At 41.8% G+C, this 27,302-nt stretch overlaps 1 protein-coding gene across 1 annotated transcript in view; it reads right to left on the reverse strand.

The window, feature by feature from the left end:
• MYO5A (myosin VA) overlaps window positions 1-27,302 on the reverse strand; it is a 99,869-nt gene that overhangs the window by 27,017 nt on the left and 45,550 nt on the right. Inside the window, exons 11-25 of the mRNA XM_066636535.1 lie at window positions 24,624-24,705; window positions 23,102-23,242; window positions 21,075-21,200; window positions 20,552-20,635; window positions 19,029-19,187; window positions 18,376-18,473; window positions 16,590-16,676; window positions 16,386-16,494; window positions 15,476-15,687; window positions 13,784-13,940; window positions 7,894-8,133; window positions 6,452-6,700; window positions 4,855-4,948; window positions 2,887-3,035; window positions 2,024-2,137 (exon numbers count right to left, since the gene is read on the reverse strand). Of these exons, the coding sequence (XP_066492632.1) occupies window positions 2,024-2,137; window positions 2,887-3,035; window positions 4,855-4,948; window positions 6,452-6,700; window positions 7,894-8,133; window positions 13,784-13,940; window positions 15,476-15,687; window positions 16,386-16,494; window positions 16,590-16,676; window positions 18,376-18,473; window positions 19,029-19,187; window positions 20,552-20,635; window positions 21,075-21,200; window positions 23,102-23,242; window positions 24,624-24,705 (2,101 nt within the window). The remainder of the gene's footprint in view (window positions 1-2,023; window positions 2,138-2,886; window positions 3,036-4,854; window positions 4,949-6,451; window positions 6,701-7,893; window positions 8,134-13,783; window positions 13,941-15,475; window positions 15,688-16,385; window positions 16,495-16,589; window positions 16,677-18,375; window positions 18,474-19,028; window positions 19,188-20,551; window positions 20,636-21,074; window positions 21,201-23,101; window positions 23,243-24,623; window positions 24,706-27,302) is intronic.

Consider the following 27,302-nt stretch of genomic DNA (forward strand, 5'->3'; position numbering starts at 1 on the left):
CTGCTCTCAGAGTGAGGGCAACTGTTTGGCCCTCTTGCATGAGCTGTGGGATGAGGGCTCCCTCCACTGCTTGCAGCAGCAAATGAAAGACCTGCCTTGCTTTGTGAGGGAGACTGTTTGACCTCTCTCGTGAGCTGTGGGATGAGGGCTCCCTCCACTGCTTGCTGTTTCACGTCTGTGATGCAGTAGTTACAGCAAAGGAAAGGCCAGACTTGCTTTGTGCAAGGCCTTTTATAGGCCTTGAGCTATTGCAAGACCTTCATTCATTCATATAAGTTCATCTTTAATATATTCATTTATGTAAACATATGTAAATTTATTCAAATTTTAAATGTACGTTAATTCTGTTTTTTTCCCTGGCCCCTGACACAGTGTCAGAGAGAGTACTGAGGTGACTTCATAATTATTAGACTCTCCACTCAGAACCCTTGGTGAACAGAACCTTCTGGAAGTTGGCCTGGTTGCTAACCCCTCATAGTTCTTACCCCTCCCAACTGAAGATCCACAGCTGCACTCAATCACTTTGATAAGGCGGCAATCTGTCTGCTGAGGTGCTAGCACTCCATTTGGTCATAATTCCTGGCCATCAAAGGAAAGATTCCTCTTTGTTTATTTACCTACATTCCTGTAGCTGGGAACCATTAGCAGCTTCTCAGTTACACTTTCTTAGTTTGGTTCAGGCTTCTCATGCCAAATTAGGCCTAACATGGACTTATTTATGACAGGCACTGCCCTCAAAATGGCCAGAAGCTGATTTTTCTTTGGGCCCTTTCAGAAACAAGGCAGCAAATACTCAGATTCAGCTCCCTTTGCTTCTTCCAGAACCCAGATAAGGCCAAGAATAAATAAGGCAGAACAGCTTGGGAGTGGCATTATCCTGAAATGTAGGGCATTCATAAACACCAAACACTTTTTCATTCCATTCTGTATTTAAAAGAACTGAGCTTGAAGAGGAGCTACAGCTGCACTTGAATTATTTATAAATGTTATTTATTCACTATGTTAGTAACATAGCTGAGTAATATTTGAGAAATATTCCAAACTTTCTGTGCACTGAAAATGCTGAGGAATATTCTACTAAAGAGGTATTGTTAGATAATTAAAAATATACATTTGTTTCCTCCCCCCTTGCAAGGTAACAACTCAGCAACTTAATGGTTTCTGGACAGTGCTCTTCAGAACCTTAGTGTTCTGCAGAAGCTTTTCAAAATGACTGAATGAGAAAAAAATGGGATTGATAGGCCTGCTGCCTGAAAGAGCTCCGGGGACATTTTAGGGTGTATAATGTGCAGGGTGGGGCTATGACATGTCCCAGAATCCTCTGAACACAGAAATTCTGTGTCATAAAAAGGGGTTACAAAAAAATCCACAAATTATTGGAGACACATTTCCCTGTGAGCAAGGATGTTGATAACGGCTGGCTCAAAGAATTTTTAATCACTGGAAGTCAGAACAATAAGGACACTTTATTTATAGCTGACACGGCAACCAACGATTTCACTGTCATCTAATTTTGGACTCGCAAAAACCATATACCAAGCAGGTGTGTGTGATTAATAGTTAACTGTACATGCATGCCACAATTAGAGTAAAAAGATGTTGCTTTAAGGGCGCAATCCTAACCCTAACCTGGAAATCCTAATCTTTCCAGCACTGACATAAGGGCAATGCAGCACCGAGGTAGAGGAACAAACATTCCCTTACTTTGAGAAGGCCTCTGTGAGTGACACCCAACTGCAGGATGCAGTACATGTCCCATTGGCACCGCTATGCCACTGCTAGAAAGCACTGACATAAGGGGTTAGGATTGCGTCCTAAAAGTCTAACTATCCTTTGTCAAATGTTCCACATATGTAATGTTATCTGGAACACAACAGATCTGCAGTTCCTCAGAGACCAGAGTCCATGGAGAGAATGCACCATCCCTTCAAGTGGCTGCTATTAGCAACAGAGATGAAAATGTGTTTGCTGATTGCCAATGAATAAAAAATACTTTAAGGTGATCAAGTTCTCCCAGCATTACCTCCATTCGCAGTGGTAATTCGTCTGCCTCTGTGATCTCAGAGCTGAAGGTGTATTCCGATTCATTGCTACTGTGGGTGGAATCTGTTCGTTTGTGCCCTGGTTTGGAGATGTTCTGAAAGAAAGAAAGAAATGGCAGCACCAATATTTTGTTTTCCCATTCTATATTCTAGTTTTCATAACTTCAAGTGTTTTGTAGAAGTCAGGAATGATTTTTTTACTTCCGTAATTTGAAGAAGGTAAGTTGTAGCAACTTCCTAAAATGGGATCCTAAAATCCCATTTGAGTAAGGATCAATGCAGAGAGAAAGATTAACACAGCCCACATTCCATCACTGTTGTTGCTATGGAAGACCACCACCCTAGACCACCAACTATGGAAGACCACAGCTCAGATCGGGGTACAATTCCATTTTCTATGACCACTGCTGCCACTGAAGGAACTTTGACAGCAGTTAGCTAAATCCAACCCTCCACGTTTCCATCAAGGTTTTCTTATAATTTTGAAATTAGCTTGCTATAATTTTGGTATTAGCAGTTCATTTTTGCAATGGCAATTTTAGTTGCCTTGAGCATGCTGACAGAAAAGGGGAACAAGAACAGGAGGATAGTATCATTTGGAGAAGAGTTCAACCCTTCCCCCAACCACAGAGCACACCCATCCAAAAAACTCTTCAGAGGTACAGGGTACAAATGTGGAGCAACCTTCTCCCTGACACTTCCCCACTCCAAATTGAGCCCTTCCCCTGCCATTTTGCAGTTGTTCAGCAGCAAGCTGAATTTCCAGACACATATGCTGCAAAACATTTGTTTGGCCCTTAGATTTTGTCACAATAAACTTTTCCGAATCCTTCAAGCTGCTCACCACCATTAACTTCATCTCATCCTTGAGGTCGTCATATCGTTCCTCTAACCGGCTGAACTCCTGAAGCAGATTCTGATACCTCTGCCTTTCATTGTTCAGATCTAGGTCCAGCTGTTTAGTCTCTTCAATGAGCCTTTTCTCCATGACCTCTGTTAAATGAAATTGAGAGTGAAATCAATTACACTTTTACAGTAGCGATCATGACAGAACGGCACTGGAGAAAATTAGCCATTATGCTACTCCCCTCCCTACACTATAAGCATAAAGAGGGGGAAATAAATCGATGGATGCAACTCAACCATCCAACCTTGCTGTATGGGCATCATTTGATGCTTGTCCCACTTTTAACTAATAAATTAACTAATGTCAATCAAGAAATCAAATCTGATCCACAGCTATAATTGTTGTGGTGCAGGGTCTAGAGATTCATTTTAAAACAACTGGGTCATACAACTGAAAAACAAGAACTCTGTGCTTTTCAATTATCCCAGTCCCTTTACACTCATTGGCCAGGACACTGAAAGGTGAGATCACTTTTGTTGTCATCTCCACAAGTGAAAAGACTAGACATTTTTTGTTTTCAAATGAAAACTAAAAAATCATGGGCCTGGCATATATGCAAGCAGACCCTCCCATGCCTCTATGGCTGTGCCTCTGGGGCACATAAAAAATGAAATGGGGCACTGGGTACAGGATCATACACTTATGTGTGCATGGGGGAGAGAGAGAGAGAGGTAATATTGTCTCTTCGCAGTTTTTAAAAAATAGAGCAGGATAACCAGCTCCAGAACTTGGACATCACTGGGCAACCAAAAATGAGGAAAACTTAACAAAACACCACAGGACATAAAACACCAAAACACCACCACACCATAAATATGGTGCAGACATGGGACAGGCAAGAAGAGTGGTGTTAAGGCCCGCCAATTACATTCAATATACATCTATAATACTGGCAGAACTTTGTTTCATACAACAGTCTTAACAGCAACTGAGGTGCTATCCTGAGGAATGTTTCACACAAAAAATAATCACGATTTATGCTGTGCGTAAGTTACTAGTTACTTCCTATCTAACAGTGAAAAAAAGGGCTTTCTCAGAGTCAGAGTTGGAGAGACGGGAGGTTCAGTCTTTTTAGACAACTTCAGGGTCTTTTAGACAACTTTAGACCCTTCAGGGCAGGTACCCATCTTTTCATTCTATGTAAAGAACCAGGCACATGAATGAAATATAATGGTTTTGTGATGTAATTTTGATTTTATGTAAACAGCCTTGGACATTCAGGTTAGTGAGAGAAAGGTGAGCAAAAGTATATCAGATAAATAAGTAATGGCCACCACCACTTACAAGCAGTTCCTGGGCCAATTGTCTAAACCAGTGGTTTTCAAACTCTCAGGGAGTTTGAAAACTGCTCTAAGTCCTTGAGGGGGTGGGGGGGGGAAGGCAGTGGAGGCTGGGGGAAGGCAGCTGTGCAATCCTGGGGATTGTGCCACTCAGGGGACTACAGGGGCTTGGGTGCACTTACCTTAGCCTCCTGCAGCCTCCTGGGGGTGCAAGGAGCCCTGTGCGACCTTCTGCAGGTTCCCCTGCAGCTTCAAAAGTGAAAGTGGAGCGGTTTCACTTCGGGTTTTGCGGAAGTGGAGTGCAATCGCTCCACTTCTGAAGCTGCAGGAAGCCCTGCAGAAGGTCATGCAGGGCTCCCTGCACCCCTGGGAGGCTGCAGGAGGCTCAGGTAAGTGCACCCAAGCCCCTGAGGCTCCCTGAGCGTTGCGATCCTGGGGATCATGGCTGCTCCCGCCCCTTAAGGGGGCAGAGGCCAAGGCCCACAGACTGGGGCGTTGTGACGCCCCAATCTGGAAAGTCCTGGTCTAAACTGAAGCACTGCAACATGGAACTGAGTTTTGAAAGAGATGGTTGGAAGAGAAAAATAATGTTTTTTTAAAAATCCCAAATCCTAACAGAGCTCACCTGTTATCTCTTTGGCCTGATCCTGGATGCGACGGTTCAGATCATCTTTTTCATTTTTAAGCAGCGTGTTCTGCTCTTTAAGTTCTAGCACCAACTAAAAAAGATATTAGGAAAGGCTCATAGCTAAAGTTCCAAGAGATCTATCTTAACAAGTGTATCTTTCTAGTAATAATTAAAAAGGTTTTTCATGCAATGCCAGATAATGCTAACTAGTACATGTCCGATTATGATCATTCTCTAACTTCCGCTGTTAACAATCTCATCTACTCGACACATTTTCATCAGTTCAGATGGAACACTGTACAGGAAGCAAACCAGAAAATTTAATAACTCTGCTAGTGGTGGTGCTGAGATTGCAATGCTCCTTGAAAGCACTGAGCTCAATATAGATAGCACAGTAATGTACTGTAGGCAAAACACTGGCTATGAGCCAGAAAGTTTGACCTTCGTTTTAAACATTTTATCCTGCTCTTCTCTCAACAAATTTCTAGAATGGTTTACATAAACACACTAAAGAAAACCATTAAAACAATAAAAAATGCCTTTTTGCTTCACTGGTTCACCCCTCGTCCAGAGAACAATGGGTGATTCTACTGGTTTCTGTGAGGGGAGGCAGGGCCCATGAGATGGGGTAAAGGGGGTAATTTGTACCCAGGCCCAGGGTCAAAAAGGGGCCCAGGAGCCAAAGGAGGGGGCCCAGAAATTGCCAGGGATCTTACATTTTACAGTCGCACCCAGACTCACTTCCCATGTGGGATTCTGGGGCCGCTGCAAACAATAAGCCCTGGGTCAATGAATGCAGACCTGACACTCCTTAACAGTGTCAAATCTGGGAAGAAACTGGTCTGCTACAGTAGTTCTTTGGCTTGTGGATCCACTTGCCATGAAGGACTGTAGAGGAGTTCAGGGACACAGCTGCAGGACTGCAGCTGCTGCAGAAATAAGTTTTGGTGCAAACAAGACACTTTGCATTCTATTGCGAATCTAAATAAAATGTTGCTAATTTTCTGCAAATGATTTTCTATATTTAAAAGATTTTAGGAGTGCATTTGGTTCTCCATATTACTTATCTAGCTGCCAACACTGCACGGGTAGGTAGACCTGGGCTCTGCATTGAACAAACCCCATCACGACTTGCAACGTGTGATGGACTTTTCTTCTAGAAATCTGTCCAACCCCCTTTTAAAGACATCTAGGCCAGATGCCATCACCACATCCTGTGGCAAGGAGTTCCACAGGCTAATTACACACTGGTTAAAAAAATATTTTCTTTTGTCTGTTCTAACTCTCCCAACACTCACTTTTAGTGGATGTCCCCTGATGTTATAAGATGTTACAAGAGTCATGGGACATACAGTCACAGTCTCTCAGAAGATACTTTCCTACCATCAGGGAGAGAAGGAATAACTCTCCTGACTGATACGGGCCTTATCACCAACCATTTTTATAAGAATAGCCTGCTGTTCTATTAAGTATGAGCGCCTTTTTTATCAATCAAAATCGACTGTGGCCCTGTGCAGTGGTTGTCTCATGAGTCAGCAACAATTAATATGCTGATGTTTCTGATGTTCTTTAATGTGGGGCCAAACATGCTCACCTGATCTGTTTCTTGTTTGTATATATCTGCTGTCTCCTCAATCATCTTCTTCTCAGACTGTATTTGGTGCAGTTCCTTTCGGAGTCTGGTAATCTCCTCCTGAAGGCTAAGGGCACGGTTGGTTGCATTCTTGGCCTCTTCATCACTCATTCGAAGTCTTTCTACATCATTCTTCAGCTTCTCAGTCTCAGAATGATATGCTGTCTCTAGGCTAGTTAGTTTCTCAAGTAACGATTTGGAGTCTTTGGTCTGAAAAAAAAAAATCAAAATAGAGGTAAATGTTTGCAATGCTTTGGGGTTTAGCATAAACTATCCAAACTGGTGAAAGCTGTGGGATATATAATTAGACATTCCTCATCTATCCAGAGATGACACACAGCATTATACATTTTGAGGGTCTGTTATATGGGAACCTTCCCCATTCTTTGTGCACCAAAAAACAAGGAGACAAAAGAATAGTCAAATGTAGGAGGAAAAAAACAAAAACACATTCGATATAATTAAGCTCTGGATGCTTGACCTGGCAAGTCACTGGGCATTTATTAAGGAATACACTTTTAGGAGCCTATCATGCATATTCACTTCCAACAGTTCAACACCATCAACTCTTGCAAGGCTCCACCATCAACACCATCACTCTCGCAAGCCAAGATAGTCAGAACTGCCCTGTTCAGAGACCAAATTTATGCCCTTAATACTGAAGATTAATTTGCTTGAGAACCTGTAAATTCTCAAACAAATTAATATAGTAAATGTCTTGATATTTTTGTATAGTAAATTCCCTCAACAATAAAAAAGAAAATATATTATACACTGCTTCATAAAAATGCAAAAGAAAAAAGGGTTTCCCTTTCTGTTTTGAAAAAAGGGAGGAATTACAAAAAAGGTTTAACAAATGGCTATAAAATGAGAGTTACTTCAAGTGTACACTGTCTATAATGCAACTCATTTCATATATTTCCTATATTACGTACAGTGGGCCTCTTTAACTGTGGCTTGGCATCCATGGATTTGAATATATGCAGAGGCCAAGCCCGTGGCAGGAGGGCCTCCAAGGACCTCCCAGACATGACCAGAAGTAGCTCTGATTGTGTCAAGGAGGCTTCTAAGGAGGCCAGGGGCTCTTGCACAGCTCCCAGGTAAGAAATTGCAGCGCTACATGGATCCCCTCCACCCACAGATTCCACTATCTGCAGAATTCAGTATCCACGTGGAGTCCTGGAACAGATCCCCCATGGATACCGAGGGCCAACTGTATATAGAGCATTATGTAGCATCAGCCACATGCATATCTTCACATAGTTATAGTCACATGCACACAGATAATTTACGCCTGTTTGTCCTCCATTTGCTGGAAGGAAGTACTTTCCTAGTAGGATTTTGTCAAGTTTGAATCTGCCCTTAGATCTTGGTCAGTTCACCCCATACCCATGTCACTGTACCTGCTCATCAATTTTACGCTGGAGCTGCATGATCTTGTTCTCCATGCCAACATTGAGCTTCTTGTAGTGCTCTACAGAGCGTGCCTCTATCTTCAGCTTCTTTAGCTCCCTCTTTGCCATCATTCGCCGGAGGCAGCATTGCAGATAGACAATTGCTTCCAAAGTCCTGTGGTAGCGCAAACGAGCCAGCCAGCCCCGAACCCGTTTCTGTATAATAACGGCCTTGTGCTCTCGAAGCATCTAATATTTAAAACACATATGCATACATTTTGAAGAGCCATTTTGCATTTCAGAGCCTTTTAAAGAAAAGTCTGCTGTGCAAGACAAGTTTCATCAGTAAAGAGCTCACTGAAGCTGAGAAGTTAACAAGAAAATCAGAGCTTGAAAAGAAATAATACAATCTTATTTATGTTGCATGTACCCAGGGTTTATCCAAAAACTCTAATACCTAGTTAATAACTCAAAATTTGGATAAACTTGATTGCACAAATTATTCGGTAAATACAATGTAATTACAGGCATGCACCACTTAACAATGGACCACATATATGACCACATATTGGCCAAAGCACAAGATGCTCTTAATGAGGCAATCATGTCTTCCATAGCCTGCAGTAGAATGTCTGTTAACAGAGAGGTTCTTAATGTAAAGAAGAGGAAATCCATCTCCAGTAGCCTGTGCAGCCAGCTAGTATCCGGCAGGGAGTGTCTATTTACACAACAAAGGCAATTGATTGGACTGGATGTTCACTTAATGACCTAATCACATAACAACAGGGATAAGAGAACGTGTCCCTGGTGTTAAGTGGCACACACCTGCACTACATAATTCTCCCAATCCAAAAGACCTGCACAGATGTTGTGGGAAGGGGTTAGTTAAATATTACTCCTCTGGGCAATGCCACAAAATTCCCACTGCGGTCACAGACTTCATCCCTACTGTAATACATTAATCATTCTTTGCTGACAATTGGAAATTCTTGAAGCCCAGTTTAGAACTTTTCTGAGTATGTAAGGAACAAGAAATCTTTAAATCCTTAACTCGCAGGTTCGGTTTGTTATGATGTTAATAAACATTATGTACAACTTATAACTTTGTAAATAACTCCAGCTGAATTTCATGATCTCAACACACCGAAGTGCTCCACTGGCAAATTTATCAGTTTGGATTTTTTAATTTCTAGGAAAGGAAGCAAAGAAAAAATATCCTGAACTGATATGAAACTAGACACTAATACACAGCTTGTGGAGATTTCTAGTAAAAGTTTCTCCCTTTTCTGCACTACGCCAATTTGCCATTTATTAAACTCTGTGGTCATTTCATGTAAACAACCTACATCATGATATTGGACATATCATCAACTACATTTTCAACTATCTTAATTGGAGAGGGCGAGAGAGAGAGTGTGTGTGTTTAAATCTCCTAAGAAATACCTTGATTCAGCTGGTATAGCAGGTCCACATCTGGTAGTCGAAACTTACATAAGTAAGCCAAGTACATCCAAGCATTGTAAAAAATATCAGAAGCTTATCTAGGTAAGTCAGCACTGGAAGTGGTGAACCTTTCTGTGAAGCTGGCAAGCACCATCTCATCCAGGAACCTTCCCAAAACAGGTCAAGTAGATGATTCAACCCTTTCAGAAACCTTATTACAGTCACGTGACTACCACACATACCAGTTTTACAATAGCAAATGCCACCTGTTGCAATCACTTCCCCTGGCAAAGAACGTGCCATCCAACTTTGTCAACAAAACCATTCTAGCTAAGAAACTCAACGGGTGAGTCATATGACTTCATCTCTCAACACAACTGGTAGTGTCTGAAATTGTTACAGACCAACCACAACCGTACAGTTATAATTTCAGTGAGGAAGTGCCTGCCACAAGTTTGAAATAGCCGACTAGAACACTTGCTCTGAAGTAACCAATTTCTTAGGTAAGCACCGCAGCATGCTGTATAAGCAGAGGCATGGAGCTCTACTCTGTTGGTGGAACTGTTCATGAGTAAAAGGCAAACTGGCAGTTACAAATAATGCCTTTACTATATGTGTACTTAAGGTACACAAATATCACCAAAAGAGCCAAATAGAAGAGCACAGTACAAACAAAAATGAAAAAAACAGAAAAGAGGCAAGGACCCTCTGCTGCAGATAGAACCTTAGACATACATCTTCCTTATCTCTTTAACAACCCATTTGAAATCTGAAGACCTTGAACATCCCCTAATGACTGACAGCAACTCACTGATATGTCATATTTAACATTTGAACTGAGTTGTCAGTGCTTCTGGACAATATTTTCAGATAGTTTTGACTAGCTGTTAAGGTAACCAGGCAAGAAATGAGACTCAGTTTTAAAACAACTCAGTTTTGTTTTTTTTTTAAATTAACCATACATATGTTAAACAACATAAAATAACTTAATCATCCTTTTTCTCATAGCCAGAGGTAAACTAAGATTGTAATCTTGAATTAGAAGATAATGTATTCAGGGAATTTCAAAATGTGATACCACTTCAAAGTGAAGAAGTTTCCTGTTTAGTACCATATTCTATATTTGACTTTGACAGCTAAAGTTATGATGACGAGGGTATTTTACATTGAAGTTTCCACTCAAACAATTTTACATGTAAATAAGTTCAATAACATATCATTGCTAGTATACAGTCTTACTCAAAACTAAGACAGTCTTACTTAGTTTTGAGTCTTACTCAAAAGATTCATGCATGATCAGAGATGTATATTGCTTCTACATTTTTTTCCAAGGAGGGACCCTATCTGAGCACACAGATTAGATCTTTCCATCAAAATGAACATACATAACAAATGTCACTTCAGGAGGAACTTTTGCCCAACCCCTTTTCCATACATTTTAGTTCAGTAGCACCAACATTGTTGACCCTCTCAAACTATACCTTAATGTACTTAATACATATGGGAAGGTGTACAATATAATAGAAAATTTTTAAGCAAAACTGTAAAGCATTGAGCATTGATTAAATATTCTGAAAATCCTAAGAGTTTATGAATACAAAAAATTGGCATCACTATTTTTCAGCAAAAAATGTGTTAGAAGAACTCAAGACAAAATGATCACCAAAGCTGTTAACTGTCGCAAAGAAGGCTATTGGCATGGAGTTGTCAAATAAAAAAAGACAAAAGGTTAACATGCTTAAATCACACTGCCTAAAATAATAAATAATAATAATAATAACAGGTATTTATATACCGCCTTTCTTGGTCTTTATTCAGGACTTTATTCAAGGCGGTTTACATAGGCAGGCTTTATTAAATCCCTTATTAAATAGAGATTTTTACAATTTGAAAGAAGGTTCTTTCTTTCAAGAACGACTACATTCAAGGTGTTTCATTCCGATCTGGCTTCACATTCTGGCCTCCATCCTCCCATGCTCAGAGCAGATGGAATTGCTCGGCTTCAGCTTGTCAGCTGCTCCAAGGTCGCACGGTGCCGGTGGCCTCAAACTGGCGACCTTGTGGATGTTATCTTCAGGCAGACGGAGGCTCTACCCTCTAGACCAGACCTCCTGCCCACCTAAACTCTTCTGTTAAATCACCTAAACTCTTCTGTACACCTAAAGGTGTAAAACACCTAAACTCTTCTGTTAAATCAATGGGACTTAGAGCCCAAACCTGAGGTCCGCGGCACGGCTCCACGCTGTGGACCTCAGTCGCAAACGTGCCGTAAGGCAAGTTTGCGGAGCTCACTGTTGGGCTCCCGCCAGAACAAGCCCAGCTCTGGCTGGCACTGGGCTAGCGCACGGGGGTCGCCCGGGTTCTGCGGCTTGGCGGTCTCCTGGACCGCCGGGCTGCGAACAGGAGGCAGGGATGTGGGGGAGGTATTCCAGGGAGGGGGAGGCATGGCCAGGGGTGGGTGGGAGACGTGTCGGGGGAGGGAGCAAGGCGAATCCGCGGAGCCAAGCTCCGCAGGATCCAAGGCGCTTGTGCGCCTTTACTTTAGTGCCGACCATTCATTGCCACTAAAGTGAGTAGCCCCATTGCAGGTGAGTAGCCCTGAGACGGCGCAGGAGGTGCAGGATCAGGCAGCAGCACTCCACGGAGCCGCAGATCCTGGGTGCTGCAGGCAGCTCAGGATTGGGCTGTAAGTTCTTAGCTTTGGCTATATTGTGCCCAAAATCTTTCTATAGCTAGCAGCAATTACAACAATGTTCAACTATTAAAATTAGAGTGTTTAGTTACTTAAATGTCATGTGATATCATTAGGACAGAGTTAATTATATGTACATGAGACATCCCTTGCATCAATCACACATTTCCTCATTTGACATTCTATGATACTGTCAATCATTTCCAATTCTCAGCCCCCTTTCCCTGATCAAGTTATTAGATGTACCAGATATACTGAATATTATTCTATTAGTATGAACAGTATTTAATGAAATGTTGTATTATGCATATTCCAATAATTTAGCCTGACTCTTGACAGCAATATTTTACATAAATTAGGACTACTCTCTTCTAGAGACATGCTCTTACATCATTTTAAAGATTAAAATATACAAACATGATTTAAGACTGATCCTAACAGGGTGGATTAAAACTAAGAACTTTTAAAAACCTGATTTAAATTAAAATTTTAATTGTAACTCTTTTACAAACATCATGATTTAAAATGATATCTGTAGTAAGTGCAACACATAATCTCTCAGATTTAAATGAAACCAGTGATCCTCGGATGAACTCACAAAAATATTGCTTTTCTTTGAAAGAAAATGTACCGTGTTCATACAGCACGGTAGTTCATGTACTTGTAGCATGGCCAGGCAGGAGTCTGAAAGATTCCACAGATGTCATCCACTTACCCATCTGGGTGAATTTTTATTCTTATTTTATAATTAGTAACCATCTGATCTCTGTAATTGGTTCATCTTCAGTACTCTAAGTATGATTCTACCTACCAATTAAAGAACGTGGACATTTACCTTCCATCTCCTGCTGAACTATTTATCTATTCAGTAACTAACTACTATCAGCCCTTTCTTGGTTAAAGAAGGGGTAGAGCACATGCTTTGAATGCAAAAGATCTGAGATTCAATCCCCAGCATTTGCATGTAGAGCTGAGAAAAATTCCTCTCTGAAACCCTGGAAAGCTACTGCCAGTTTGTGTTGACAATACTGACCTAGATGGACCAATAATCTGACTCAGTACAAGGCAGCTTTCTATGAGATTATTTACTTTCTGGGTGGGCTGGCAGGGCAGTTAAGCAACAAAGAATTGGTAGCATTAAATAATCTAAAAATAATAAATTACAAATTTATAAAATATGGTTTCAGGTTGTATAAGAGGCACTATTCACATTTGAAATCAATTTGGTTGTAGCAACCAAGTAGTAGGCACAGTTAATTCAGGAAGAATCTAAATAAAATTGAAAATTTTGATTTAAATAAAAATGATTTGATATTAGCCTTGTTTTCTTAATGACTTAAAATTGTTAATTTGAAATTGCCTTGATTGAAAACAATCTTCTCTGGGCTGCAGCTTTTAGAATCCTGAGTCATAACATTCAAAGAAATTCAGAAGCACATTGCACAAAAGTGCATTTCTGCATTGACCAAGTAGTGCCTGCAAAAAGTGATATGTCTTAAAATGAACATACACATTAACAGAAGGTTGTATGTAGATGTGATCCATAACTGAGATACACAGAATAGCTGGCTTTCTACTTGAGCAGAACCTACAACCTACAACTTTGCAGTGTACCATACATGTGCAAATGTGCATCTCGCATGCAACTAGAAAGGCCTGTAAAAAAGGGTTGAAACTGACCCATATAAAGCAAGCACTACCCAACACACACTATTCAAGAGGGAATTCAAAATCACAACTAAGAGTTAGACAGGTTTCCCTTACCTTTTGATACTTTTGCCTTGCAATGTAGCCTCGTAAATAAGACTGGAGAACAACAGTAGTCGCTCGAGTGCGACGATATCGCTTGCGAACAACATACATGCGCTGAAATTTCTGAATAATGATGGCAGCTCTGGTTCTTCGAAGAAAGGTGGCAAGGCTGACCAAGAAAAATTGTGAAAAGACGATTACATTTAACTCCAAGAAGCTTCATTCTGATGTCATAATGTCACTTTCAATGAAAAGTTACAATGGGGAGGCTCACGAGAGACTAATGGAGCTGGGAACCAAAACCTCCATGATTTTAAAATCTGGGGGCACTCAATGTACTCAGTATTCCTTGAAATTCCAGACTAAGGGCCAATCCTATCCAACTTTCCAGTGCTGATGCAGCCACAATGCAGAAGCAAGGCAAGAGGCCTCCATGACTGCCCCCCATCACTGCAGGATACAGTGCACACCCAACTGGGATTGCATCAGTGCTGGAAAGTTGGATACAATTGGGCTCTAAGTTTCCCAACTGTCATACATGAGGCTGACAATACAGCTTATATAGGATTCATGGTCATAACAACATGGGAAAACTTAGTATTTTAATTAGACCCGAAAGCAGTGGTTCCCAAACTCTCCAGGAGTTCAGGAGCTGTTGTAAGTCTTTGCGGGGGAGGGCAGAATGCAGTGAAGTGATCAGGATGATCGCGCCACTGCCAGGACTTACCTGAGCTCGTGCTGGCCTCTGGGGGGTGCAGGGAGCCCCGAGGATGCACTGCAGGGCTCCCCAAACCTCATAAAATCTAAAAATAAAAATCACAACCCACTTCCTGTTTCACAATAGCAATTCCCCCCTCCCTGCCCCTTAAAGGGGCAGACAGAACTTTGCTGGCTGGGGCGTTGCAATGCCCCAGTTTAAGAAACTCTGCTCTAAAGAATGGAAGGGAGCATTACTTTAGAGATGACTTAGAAAAAGTTTAATAAGACAAAATACGCATGCTCCCCGTATCCCTCTTTAAAGTACCTGTGTTCATCTTTATTGCTTCTGATCAGAGCTCAAATAAAACCCTTAACAGACAAAAATCTTCAGAGTGTCATAACTTGAAAAACTGGGCTATTTCTCAGCTATGCCCCAAACTTGATAGTGCAGTTTCATTGTGTGATCAAAAGCCTTATAATGAATGCAAAAGATAATGAAAAACAGATCTAAATAAGTTTTGTTTAATCAACTATCATACCCTTGCTGTACTCTGAGCAGTTAGGCATCCTGTCACTCTGAAGATGTAAGACTACAGAAACTTTGTAGGCAAAAGGTGACAAGAACATGTTTTATTTATTTCTATGCTGACTTTTGGTCATCTGCTCCTAAAAGCTCTGAATGGTCAGCAAAAATACAACATGAATACAGGGAAAAGTCTTCTTGAACTTTGATTCAAATAGTCACTAAAATGGAAAGACTTGAGTACCCCACACTTCTTTGTGGGGTACTTCACAGTTTTCCACACTCCACCTTTCTTTTTCAGTTCCAAATGCAGCAAAAACAGAAGCTTTATCATGCCTGGCATTCATCTTGTGGGTCACAAGTTGCATAGGTCTCGCCTAACATATTGATCAGTGGAGGGAAAACTGAAGATAGATCTGAGTGCTTCATTAAAGCAATCTTATCATGAGAGTAATACAAGTTTTCCCAGGTGATCATCTTACCATCGTGCCTGGTACCCTCGGACGTATCTCTGAATGGTGATGGCTGCCTTCCTCATTCGCAGGTACTTCTTCCGCATCAGCCACCCCCGGATGGTCTTCTGAATTCGGATGCAAGCGGCTCTCAGTTTATCAGCCCTTATTTTTTCCAAGTAGGCTACCTGGCCAGCCCGGAAAAATATTTTTGTCTTCCCAAACTGGTACTTATCCTTGTCCTATTTTTGAAAGGAAATACATAATCAGTGTCAAGCTGAAAATGACATTAGACTTTTTTTTTAAGCTCAGTGACAGAATTAGGGAAGAAGTGCCACAGGCAGCTTTGCAACAAATTCTGAGGATTAAATTAAATGCAGGAGCAAGATGGTTTAAAATTCTATTTTTTGTATGTGTCCTTATGGCGTTAAAGTAATTATGGGAATTATAGAATATTAAGGATAAATATCAGGACTATTACAGTTTTATTCTGGTCCAGAAAGGTCATTTTAATGTAAAGAAATTGAAGACGGTGGGCCCAATCCTATCCAACTTTCCAGCCCTGGAGTGCCAATGGTGACTGGGCTGAATCCTGTGGTGGGGGAGCAGTCAAGGCGGCCTCCTCAAAGTAAGGGAACATTTGTTCCCTTGCCTTGGAGCTGCACTGTGGCTGCATGAGTGCAGGAAAGTTGGATAGGATTGGGCCCAGTGTTATGTATTCTGTTTCAGGCAACTCACAACAAGAACTATTGGCATTTTTCAAAAACATTTAGGGTTAATACACCAGCAAATTGATGAGACAAGTTGAGAAAGCTAATTGGGACGGTTCTGGTGCCCAATGCCCATCTGCCACAAGACACTGTCCTCATCACTGAACGGACCAGAAGGTCAGAGAGATGGTTTTGCAACATTCCACAATTTTTAGATGTTAATTCTATACCAGAATCAGCTTCTCCAAGACATTTTTACACGTCTGCTTCCTGTCACTGAGCACATCTTTCTGCTTCATCAGGACACGATAGCGGCTAAAAAATTCTTGATACGTCCACCTGGTTTTACAAAACAACATGGTATTAGCTGAACAGAAAACCTCTCAGGGTGTAAATTAGATTCCTGAGAAGCATCTAAACATCTGTAGACTGACCTTGAAGGGAAGCCAGCTGCGCTGATTCGAATCGTTTCCAGTACGCCACAAGCTCTGAGCTGCTGCACAGTCCGCTTTTCATCAAACCTATGAGTGAACACACTGCTAAGAACATGCCTTTGATAGCAGTGTTAACATTCTAAAAGTGTTGCCTACAGAAGAGCTCAACTGTGTAAGAAGAGACACTTACCTAGAAGTAAGCACCATTGAACACAATGGGCCTTACTTCCAAGTAGACATCTCTAGGATTGTGCTGTAAGAAACATCATATGTTATGGAACTGCAAGTATAGCTGCTCAGACAGCAAAAAGACATTGAATGTAGGCCTTCATAAGTAAACTTGCTGTCCCCCCATTACCTTTTGGGTTAATACATGGACACATGGAGACATAGTCTACACATGCAACAGAACAAAGTTCAGACTGTGGGCAGGTGTATGTGTGTGCTGCATTTCTGTAACCAACATAAACAGTTGCAGGGGTGGGGGGAAAGCAGCAATGTGATCCCCAGGATCATACTGCTACCATGGACGGGGGGGGGGCAGGTTTGAACACTTACCTACAACTAGTGCCAGCTTCCTAGGGGATCCAGGGAGCCTGCTGACCCCTTTGCAGGTCTCCTCAAGTTTGCAAATGTCTGAAAAGAGTAAAAAAAAAACACCACTCCCTGTTTTCATCATAAAACTGGAAATGGGTTTTTGTTTTTTTGTTTTTCAGATGTTTGAAGGCATGGGGAGTCCTGCAGAGGGTTCCACAGGCTCCTGGACCCCCCAGGAGGCTTACACTGGCTGTGTACAAAAACCTTTCCCTGTCCCTGGCAGCAGCGTGATCCTGGTGCTTGTGTTGCTACCTTCCCTCTTCCCCGTCCCTTAAGGGGCCAGAGACAGGGCTTCCCAGTTCGAGAAGCCCTGGTATAGTACATTCTACCTCCTCAGTTTTCCATCACTGAATTCTCACCTCATTTTGCTGGATGTGTAAACTTAGCCAGAGAGCCAGCCTCTACTTAAAAAAAATATGAACTGGGACTCAACAGGCAATAGGTAGACAGTTCATATGCCTGTTTACCAAGCCCAGCAATTCAGATTTGTTGGTGGTTGCTCATCCTTGGATTCAGCTTTTGCGGTCAAAAGGGGAGTGTGAGTGCTGAGTAAGCCTGAGTTTCCACATCACTGTCCAGGACTGTGTGGCAGAACATAGAGAGAATCAAAGCAAAGGCATGATCTTGAAAAGGTGGACAATTGTCAAGGAGCAAGAAGGAAGAGCTTCTTACATTCACATAACCTGGGTCCCGTTAGGGAGAAGGGCGGGATAAAAATAAAGTTTTATTATTATTATTTTATTATAACCCTACTGCGTACATTTTGCAGCTAAAGAGCTAGAGTCAATTTTCTGTGCTGCAATTTTACTTGTCAAGTGCTCCAAAAGTCATGTGTTATGAAAAAATCATAACACAAAGAAGGATTTATACGCTTGACAAATTAGAAAGCAGCTCCCTTTCTAATTTCTAATTTCACACCTTTCTAAATGCATCTGGCTCATGAGAAGACATGAATATAAATCCTTTTCATGTTCCATCAGAGAAGCAACTTCCTTGAACAGAAATCATAACATGGAAAAACAACCCTGATGTGTACCAAAATACACATTTAGCTGTAGCTAATGAAATGAGCCGAACATGAAAGCCTTCCCATTTGCATCCAAAACAAGCAGTAGAATGTATGTCATTTTTCCACTGGACTTCTGAGAGGCAACTGTTACACTTTAGGACACTGTGCAAACCAACTTACATGAATGGAAACTTGAAGTCATTTGGTTTAATACACCGCACATAATGTGGAGTTGTGGCATTAAGAGTCTCCATCAGGAGCTGCAAAGAATTTCTGAACTATAGGAAAGGAAAAAAACAAATTCAAAAAGAAATACTACGATATACTGATAGCTTTTGAGGCCAAATCTCATTCTGTAGCCTGGAACTCCTCATCCGAGCAACATCTAAAAGCATTTCAAGTAAACATAAGCCATACCACTGAATAATGTAACAGTATTTCTATAGGAAGGAAAAATCCATGGTCTGAGATCTTTCGTATTGATTGCATAAAGCTGTACAAGATTTATTTCAGTGCATTCTAGGAAGCCAAGTATCCCATTCTTAATGAGATGTTTTACAACAAGACACTATTGTCTGTCTGTGCTGGAGGATGGGGAGTCAACAAAAGGTCTCATTCTTAAAGCAACAGAGGAAAAATCTACACCATCACTTCATAAACCTTTAGAGTTATTCTCCCCTCCCCTTGCCCAATATCAGGAGAAATGCCCCTAATGGTAGACAGCTGCACACTCTGGAGCTAAAATCACATCATGACGAAATAGGCATAACAGCAGCAATACATTTAAAAGATTACTGCTGTCACTGCTAACCACAGCCGTTAATTTCACACACCTGATGACCCACTGTTTTCTTATGTTCCTTGCTTGTTTGACCCATCTTAGACTTCGCGGGTTTCACAGGTGCTCGAGACAAAGGCATGCGACCAGAGGGAGTCGCTGAAGTGGGGCTGATGGTTTTCTCATCCTGGAACAGTGCAGGCAGCATCTTAAACTAGTTCAGACACAAAAGACAAAAATGTCTTCTCTGAATTAGAAAGGGGAGGGCATTGCAAATGAAGCTGTTGTACAGAACACTCTCATATAAAATAAAAACAAAGAGGCGGTATCTTAAGGTTCACACCCTGACTTCATTACTTTCCAGTTGATAGTCTAAAAAAATGTTTTAAGGAAGCTAATTTCTTATTCTGTTTCACAAAGGATGTTCACATGTGGAAGTATGCCTGATTTATAGCCCTTCAATAACACTTATCTGACTTTAAATGCCTTTATATAATCATAAGATTGAGTCTCTTATTCAGGGGATGACAAACATATTTGAAACAGCTAAGATAATGTGAGACAGAACCTGCAGTTCTGGAAGGAGAATGGATATGTTAACAGGAAATGCATAAACGTGCGCTCTGGGTCAGTGATAGATAGGGAAGTCCAGTGAGATGTGACGGAAGTGCTTGTTTGAATACAATGTTTGGCTGGCTTTCCTGCACACAGTTAAGCGGGTATAAGCCCCATTGACTTTTGTGGAGCTGCACTACGACTATATATCACATTGCCATCTTGATGTTTGCAAATGCTACAACCGTGAGCATTTTATGGTTGAACACATGAAAATGGACATGTTGGAAAGTGAAGGGCAAACATGCTTCCCTGAACAGGGTTATGTTAACCCAGTGTTTCTCAAATTGTGAGTTGTGACCCATCAAGTGGCCAGGTGGGTTGTGAGTTGTGCCCACCCACCCTTGCCTGTCTGGCTCCAAACTGGAGCCAAACGGGAACAACTGGAGGCCAGGGTTGTGACCCACCTCAGACAACTGTTGTCACACCAGGCCCAGCATGGCCTCCAGAGGCCTCCACAGACCTCGGAATGACTCTGGAAGTGACTTCTGGGTCACTTCCGATTTTGTGAACGCAAGTTTCAACTGCGTCCAGAGCCATTTCTGAGGCCTGTTTCAGGTTGTGATGGCAACGCCAGAGGCTGAGGTGGGTCATGGCTCCAGTAAGCTTGAGAACTGCCTGTTAACCCATTTTCCTAGCTCTGGTAAGATATGATAGATTTTGTTTCCATTTGCTACTTGAGTCCTGTTGCAGTAATCCCATGGTCATGGCTTGAAATAGAAAGAGATGGTCCATTATGTTTCACTGATTTAAAAAAGTTCTTTGAGGTGAATTACAGGGAACCATCTGAATTTATAACAGTCATATGGTTTGAGGGTATTTTCAATATGTAAATTCAGTGTCAAAATTGGTGGTTTTAATTAAATTCCTATAATATTCCCAACAATAAATAAATATCAGAGTGGGATAAGATTATCAGAAACTGAATCAAGTATCAAAGAAAAAGAAAAATTCAATACTAACCTTACTTGATTTTAAAACATTGATTTGTTCTTCATAGACCGTGTCTTTGTTTTTTTCCAGAAAACCTTCACACTGATACTCCACCTGGAAATTCAAAATACATGTTTAACGAGACAAAAAAGCCTCTTATGGCCTCCAAAATGAAGAAAGAGGCTGTACATGCCAAGTGTTATACCACCCAAATTGCAAATCCCAATTGGCCCATGTGTTCCCAACTGCATGGAGAAGCCGTATGCACATATAGCAATACAGACAGAGTTCTTAAGCACATGGATGTCTAGAGGAACAACTGAACAGCCCTATTTTTCAAGTCACTTGCTTAACCTTATCTGTTGCAATGGAAGACTTGATGAAGTTATAACCATTCCATTCAATATCTTTCCCAACTTCCTTTAACTCAATGCACGCAAGCTTTTCCATCTGTTGTACATTAAATGCAAATGGTTGCTCTAACTGTCCCAGAAAGGACTGCACAATAGTTCATTTAAATTAATTAGACCAGATGGAAAACAGAAATCCTTACCTTATCTGCAAAATGCTGGATGATAAAAGCTTTGTTTGACAAGCGGGGCTTTTCAAAGAGTGCAGTCTTATTTAAGTGGGTATTATACAATTTCTGGGCCCAACTATTGTCTGAACCTTTAGGCATCTGGAGAAGGGAAAATAAAATTAAAATATCTGAACAGTCTTGATGCTATTTTGAAACAAAGGAAAGAAGGCCTGTCTATAGCTAAGACAAGAAACATGGATTGGCATTTAAAATTCATCTGAATTTCTGTCACTTCAACATGAATGATTAACAATTCTGTTTCTAACAGCAAAGGTTACAGATCATCTACTTCTAGGATCCCCTGTGTCAAAATCCACTTGTACATAACATATTAGTAAGAATTACTAAAATTCAGACCTTCCCTAAAGCATAACAAGAATGCTTAAATTCCTCAAGTGGGAGAAATTGGATTGATTCAGACAATACATTTCTAATCTGCATGAGAAAGAAAAAAAGGCGAAGCAAACGGTATTTCAAAGAATTTAAAAAACCCTAGGTAAATTAGGCACAGGATATGATGATTAAAATAGAAATTGTTCCCTGCTCCAGAGACCTCTCAATCATAATCTATGACAAAAATCACATACATAGTTAAGTAGCCTATTAAACAAAAGGCTTTTAAAGTTGGAGCCATGCAAATGCTGAAGACTTTTCAGCTCAGCCTTGTGCACATTTACTTGTAAGCAAGACCTCCTGAATCTTCCAGGGCTTCCCGCTAAGTTAGCATACACAAACTGTAGGACAGGCATCATTAGAACTGCTTTAAGAAGAACCATCTATGTAAATTATATCTCTGGTTTTTACTACACTGACATTTTCAAGTAAGAAATTTTCAGTGTTTTAAGGTGCTCATTAGAGTCCAACTACATTTTAGAGGGGATATATGGTGGCCATCAACCCACACATCCCTAGTAACATTTAGTACATGAAATATTTGGTGCAACATCATTGTGTTCAGAATTCTCTATCAAAGAGACAGCCAACAACCCGAGCAGGACAGACTACAAAGATGTCATACCATGTATTTTTTTGACTAGTTAATACCAGGATGATAAACGGGAAAGATATGAGGGATGCGTGGCTGCTGCTAAACCACAACATCTAGTTCAGCCCCAGTGGGGTACCTAACAGGGACAAGGGGCAGTCCACCCTGGGAGCCACCCTCAGGGGGATGACACCACTAGTGACCAAAATCTCTAAAATTGCAGTTGTTAGGAATAATACCGTCCTGTTATATACCATTCAATACGTAATTTACAGCAGAATGCAATGAAACAAACCAGAGTGAAATATCTCCATTCTAACATAAGTTATGGCCAAAAAGCCATAAAACAAAAATGCAACTGTCATATGTAACCATTTCCTTAACTCAAAACAGACCGATGAGTCTAATTGTTCAAAGAGCCAATGAGATGTTATTATGACACAGCATGGAACCAATAAGGTGTTAGCACGGTAACCAGGGGTGGATCCTGTGTTTGAGGGGGACATGAGCACTCAACCAGGTTGGTAGACCTGGGCTCCAGGTTGAACTTTGGCCTCTATGACAAAGGTTCTCTGGGTGGGCAGACCTGGGCTTCTGTCCTGACTTTGGGCTACAATCCTATCCACACTTTCCTGGGAGTAAGCCCCATTGATTATAATGGAACTTACTTCTGAGTAGACATACACAGGATTGGGCTCTTAGAGCCCAGATCTACCTGCCAGGTAGACCTGGGGTCCCATTCTGACTAGTGTCCTCTTAGGCACTCTTCTAGGCTCCCATTTAGACTGGCATCCATCCTAGTGGGTGCCCTTACCCACTGACTAATTTTGTCATACGGGGATGACAAAAATTTATGGGCCCTGGGTGTCAAATGACCTAGCTATGCCACTGTTCAGCCCACAAACAACACTGAAAGGTGTTCAGATAGAGGCTCCTTGGACGGGGCACAAACAAAGCACTGAACACTGAACATCAACAATGTTTGAAATAAAACACAGATCATTTGAACCCTCACCTTGCATTCCTCATCGAGTAAATCCAAAATGCCTAGTTTGGCCTCTATGAGATTAATACACGGCTGATTGTCATAGAAATCAATTAATGTCCATGGAATTTGCTCTCTCATGTATTCTTCTTGCTCCAGTTTAAAGACATGCTATGGGAGAAATAATACAGTCATGAGAACAATTTGACTTTGAATTTCTTTTCTTCCTGGTACCCTAAGCAAACTATAAATTAAAGCTGAACTACTCATTAACTAAGTGCATATCAAAGCAACAAATGAATTTCTTCCTCTATATAAATCTGTTTAAGCTAAAAAGTCACTTACTAAGGCTTATACTAAATGAATATATAGTCGGACCTCTGTATCCACAGGGGATCTGTTCCTGGACACACACAGACAACCCCACAGATAGCGAAACCTGTGGGTCTAGTCCACAGAACCCTCTGGATGCGACCACTGATCTTCTCTAGTCACATCCAGATCTTGCTGTACAGAGGTGTTCTGAGGCCTGTACAGCACCTAGCGGCCTCAGAAAGGCCTCCAGAGGTGGCAGTAAGGCACTTCTGGTTTTTGGAAAAAATAGGCCATTCTAGCACCTCTGGATGCCTTTCTGCGGGTGTCAGAAAGGCTCCCGGACATGACTGGAGAGTATATCCAGTTGCATCTGGGAGCTCAGATCCAGCCTTCATCATGGGTTCAGAACCCACAGTTAGTTAAAAACAGGGGTTCCAAATCTGCGTACATGTAGGCTTGACCTGTAATAGCACAGTTACAGAGAGGATAGAATGAAAACCGTAGCAAACTTTTATGAGAATTTCTTTCAAGGAACTGAGTTTGGCTTATGCTATAGCCAAGAAAATGCCTCATATGCAAGGCCTGGTAACTTCCCAGGACAATGTACAACACAGCTCAGAAAGAAATATACTACCACTGAAAGGCTCTAGGCAGCTGCCTGTCTCTCTCCTGTCCTGAGTAGCAGGTTGGTGCCTTTTCCAACCAGCAGTTCTGTTTGTGAGGAAGGCTTCCAGGCTGCTACTTCACAGGTCACAACAGTCCTTCTTGTGAGTTGTTCCCATTTTTTTCCACAATGCTTTCTGCTGCTTGGAGCCACCACAAAGCGGAGACATTTGAGGCCCACTGGAGAAGCCCTGCCTCCTGTAACTGCTATCTAAAGCTAGATTTTCCTAGTAGCCACATTCTCAAGGGAGCTCTTGAAATCAGGCATGCTATAGCTTTAAGCAGCAGCTTCCAGAATACTAGATTATTTAATTTTAACCATATGCAAAATACTTCAAGCAGTTTCATCTTGAAAGTTAGGCTACAAATAACTCATATAAGCAAATAGAAGGGGAGTGTGTGATCAGCCATGGGTAGAATTCTGCCTAGAGACATTATCAAGATGCTATGAGGGCAGCACCAGCTATTCCTGGGATATATCCCAGGAAAGGTAGTTGGTGAGGATATAATCTGAGAGTCCAGTGCTGATCTAGATGATTCAGATAGGGGAATAGGCTGTTGGTTCCTCACTTACCATATTAAACTGTTGCTGCAGTTTCTCATTGGCATAGTTTATGCAAAATTGTTCAAAGCTGTTTATCTCAAATGTTTCAAACCTGAAAAACAATGACAGCTACCAGCACAACATAAAGCAGCAAATTAATGGCTTCACAGTTTACGCTTCACAATTTAGTTAACTGTTGTTTCTTAGCCAGCCATACCAACATGGGGAAGGGATCCAGGGCAAGTTGGCAGGAAAGTACAGAGAATGTAGTTCTTTCCGAATGCCAATGTTTTCTTTCGTATTTTTATTTGCTTGGGTATGTTTTACCATTTTTGTTGTAAGCTGCATTGGGTTGTTATTGGCAAGATATAAGGTTTTTAAATAAATATTCTAGCAGGAGCAGAATCATTAATTGAGTTACAAGAGAGATTACCAATGTGATAACCATCACATTCACCATCTTGAAAGAGAGAAGGAAGACTGAGAGCAAATATTGGCATGGGAAGTAAGGGTGGAAAGGTTGTCCAGAGATAAATCCACAGAGGTTGCAAAGCAGCAGACACAAAGTCTAACTGCCTAAGGCTAATCTGGGTTACTGCTGGCCATAAAGCATGTTTGCGATGGCTTCTGTGTAAAGAGCGCCGGCGGGAAGACCTGCACCGTCTCACCAGTGCTGAATCCAGTGGAACAGCCACAGGAGCAGGTAAGTTGTGCGGGGGCAAGGAGAGGGCAGAGCAGAGGTGGGGAGGGGTGTTATGAAGCAGGATGGGGAGGGAGCAGTTCAGGTCCAAGAAGGTGTGGGGATGGCAAAGGAGGCCTCTGTCAAATCCTAACACCCTTCCTGAGCCTGAAAGCCCTATAAAGAGCTACTTGGATTTGCACCAGCAATTTTGCTAGCACAGATCCAAGAAGCCTCTTGTGCAGACTGGGGCTTGCCAAGGGGTAAGGGAAGAAATGCTCCCTTATTTCAAGGAGACCTCCAGTCTGCCCAATTTCAGTGCAGGATACGGTCTGGGTCATGCAGCCCTGCTATGCCTGTACTGAATTGGATTGTAAGTTCCAGCCATGGAATTCCTTCCCACCATCCAAAATCTTTGAGGACTCCACCAGCAGGATCTTAAGTTGTTCTTTTCTATCTAATTAGACAGAAGTCTGAAGATCAGAGGATCTTAGGGGGACAGACTCTCAGTTGCAAAATGTTATAATGGCAGAGACAGATGTCAGAGTATCTTAGGGTAAATGTACACCAGAACAGCATGCTCTGATTTACATCAGTTTAGACAAAGAGTAATCAAAGAGCTGGTTCACACATGCATATATGGCCCTTGATTTCTCATAGTATTTTAGAAAGACTCCGAAGATATTTCTAAGCGCTCGATGATTGATGTGTGAAAGAATTCTGTCTAAAACCTCAACTCTGATGATGTGAGGATATGAAAATTCTGTTTGTTGTGTTTGATTTGCAATAGCCTGTGCTCGTTACAGAAGGAAGGGGCCACCATTTAGTAGTACAGCACCTGCTTTACATGCAGAAGGCCTCAAATTTGGCTTTCCCAGTCCTATCTGGAAAGGGCCCCTCTATGGTACTCTGGAACAATCAATGCCAATCAGCAAAGGAAGTACTGAGCTAAATGAACAGGTGGTTGACTCAATAGAAGGCAGTATCCTATATTTATATGTTCATATGCAAGTCACCAAAGTGCCACAGTCATTGGCCAGTCATTATCAACTTGCATATGTAAACCAGTCCATAGATACAAAACTAAATTTCAATGAGGTCTTCAGTACCATTCAGTCTGTTTCCAGGGAGGGAAGCTATGTTCTTCTGCTACAGCAAAAATAAAGTCTTAAGACATCAAGGCCTGTCCCAGTGAGCGCAACCTGCAGGTCCTCCGAACTGCTCGCAGCAAAGTCCAACAGACTGCCAGGAGATGTGCTAACGACTACTGGCTCCAGCTCTGTTCCGAGATACAGATAGCAGCTGACACGGGCAACATCAAGGGGATGTATGATGGTATCAAGCAGGCCCTAGGTCCAACACAGAGGAAAATTGCCCCTCTGAAGTCTGCCACAGGCGAGGTCATCCAGGATCGGGCGCAGCAGATGGAACGCTGGGTGCAGCACTACTCTGAGCTATATTCCAGAGAAAATGTAGTCACCGAAGAAGCACTGAACAACATTGAGTGCCTGCCTGTGCTGGAAGAGCTTGACAGCGAACCAACCCTAGAAGAACTTCACGTGGCCCTGGACTCCCTTGCCTTTGGCAAGGCACCTGGAAAAGACAGCATCCCTGCTGAAGTCCTAAAATGCTGCAAAGAGATCATCGTCACTGAGCTGCATGAAATCCTCTGTCTCTGCTGGAGAGAAGGTGGAGTACCTCAAGACATGAGGGATGCAAACATCATCACGCTGTACAAGAACAAAGGTGACAGGGGTGACTGCAACAACTACCGCGGCATCTCTCTCCTTAGCGTTGTAGGAAAGCTGTTTGCCCGAGTTGTACTAAAGAGGCTCCAGGTACTTGCAGAGAGCGTCTATCCAGAATCGCAGTGTGGATTCCGAGCCAACAGGTCCACCACTGATATGGTATTCTCCCTTAGACAACTGCAGGAGAAATGCAGGGAACAACGACAGCCACTCTTTATAGCCTTCATAGATCTCACAAAGGCTTTCGACCTGGTCAGCAGAGACGGCCTCTTCAAGATTCTC

This window comes from Tiliqua scincoides, chromosome 8 (assembly GCF_035046505.1).
Source record: "Tiliqua scincoides isolate rTilSci1 chromosome 8, rTilSci1.hap2, whole genome shotgun sequence".
Classification (NCBI taxonomy): Eukaryota; Metazoa; Chordata; class Lepidosauria; order Squamata; family Scincidae; genus Tiliqua; species Tiliqua scincoides.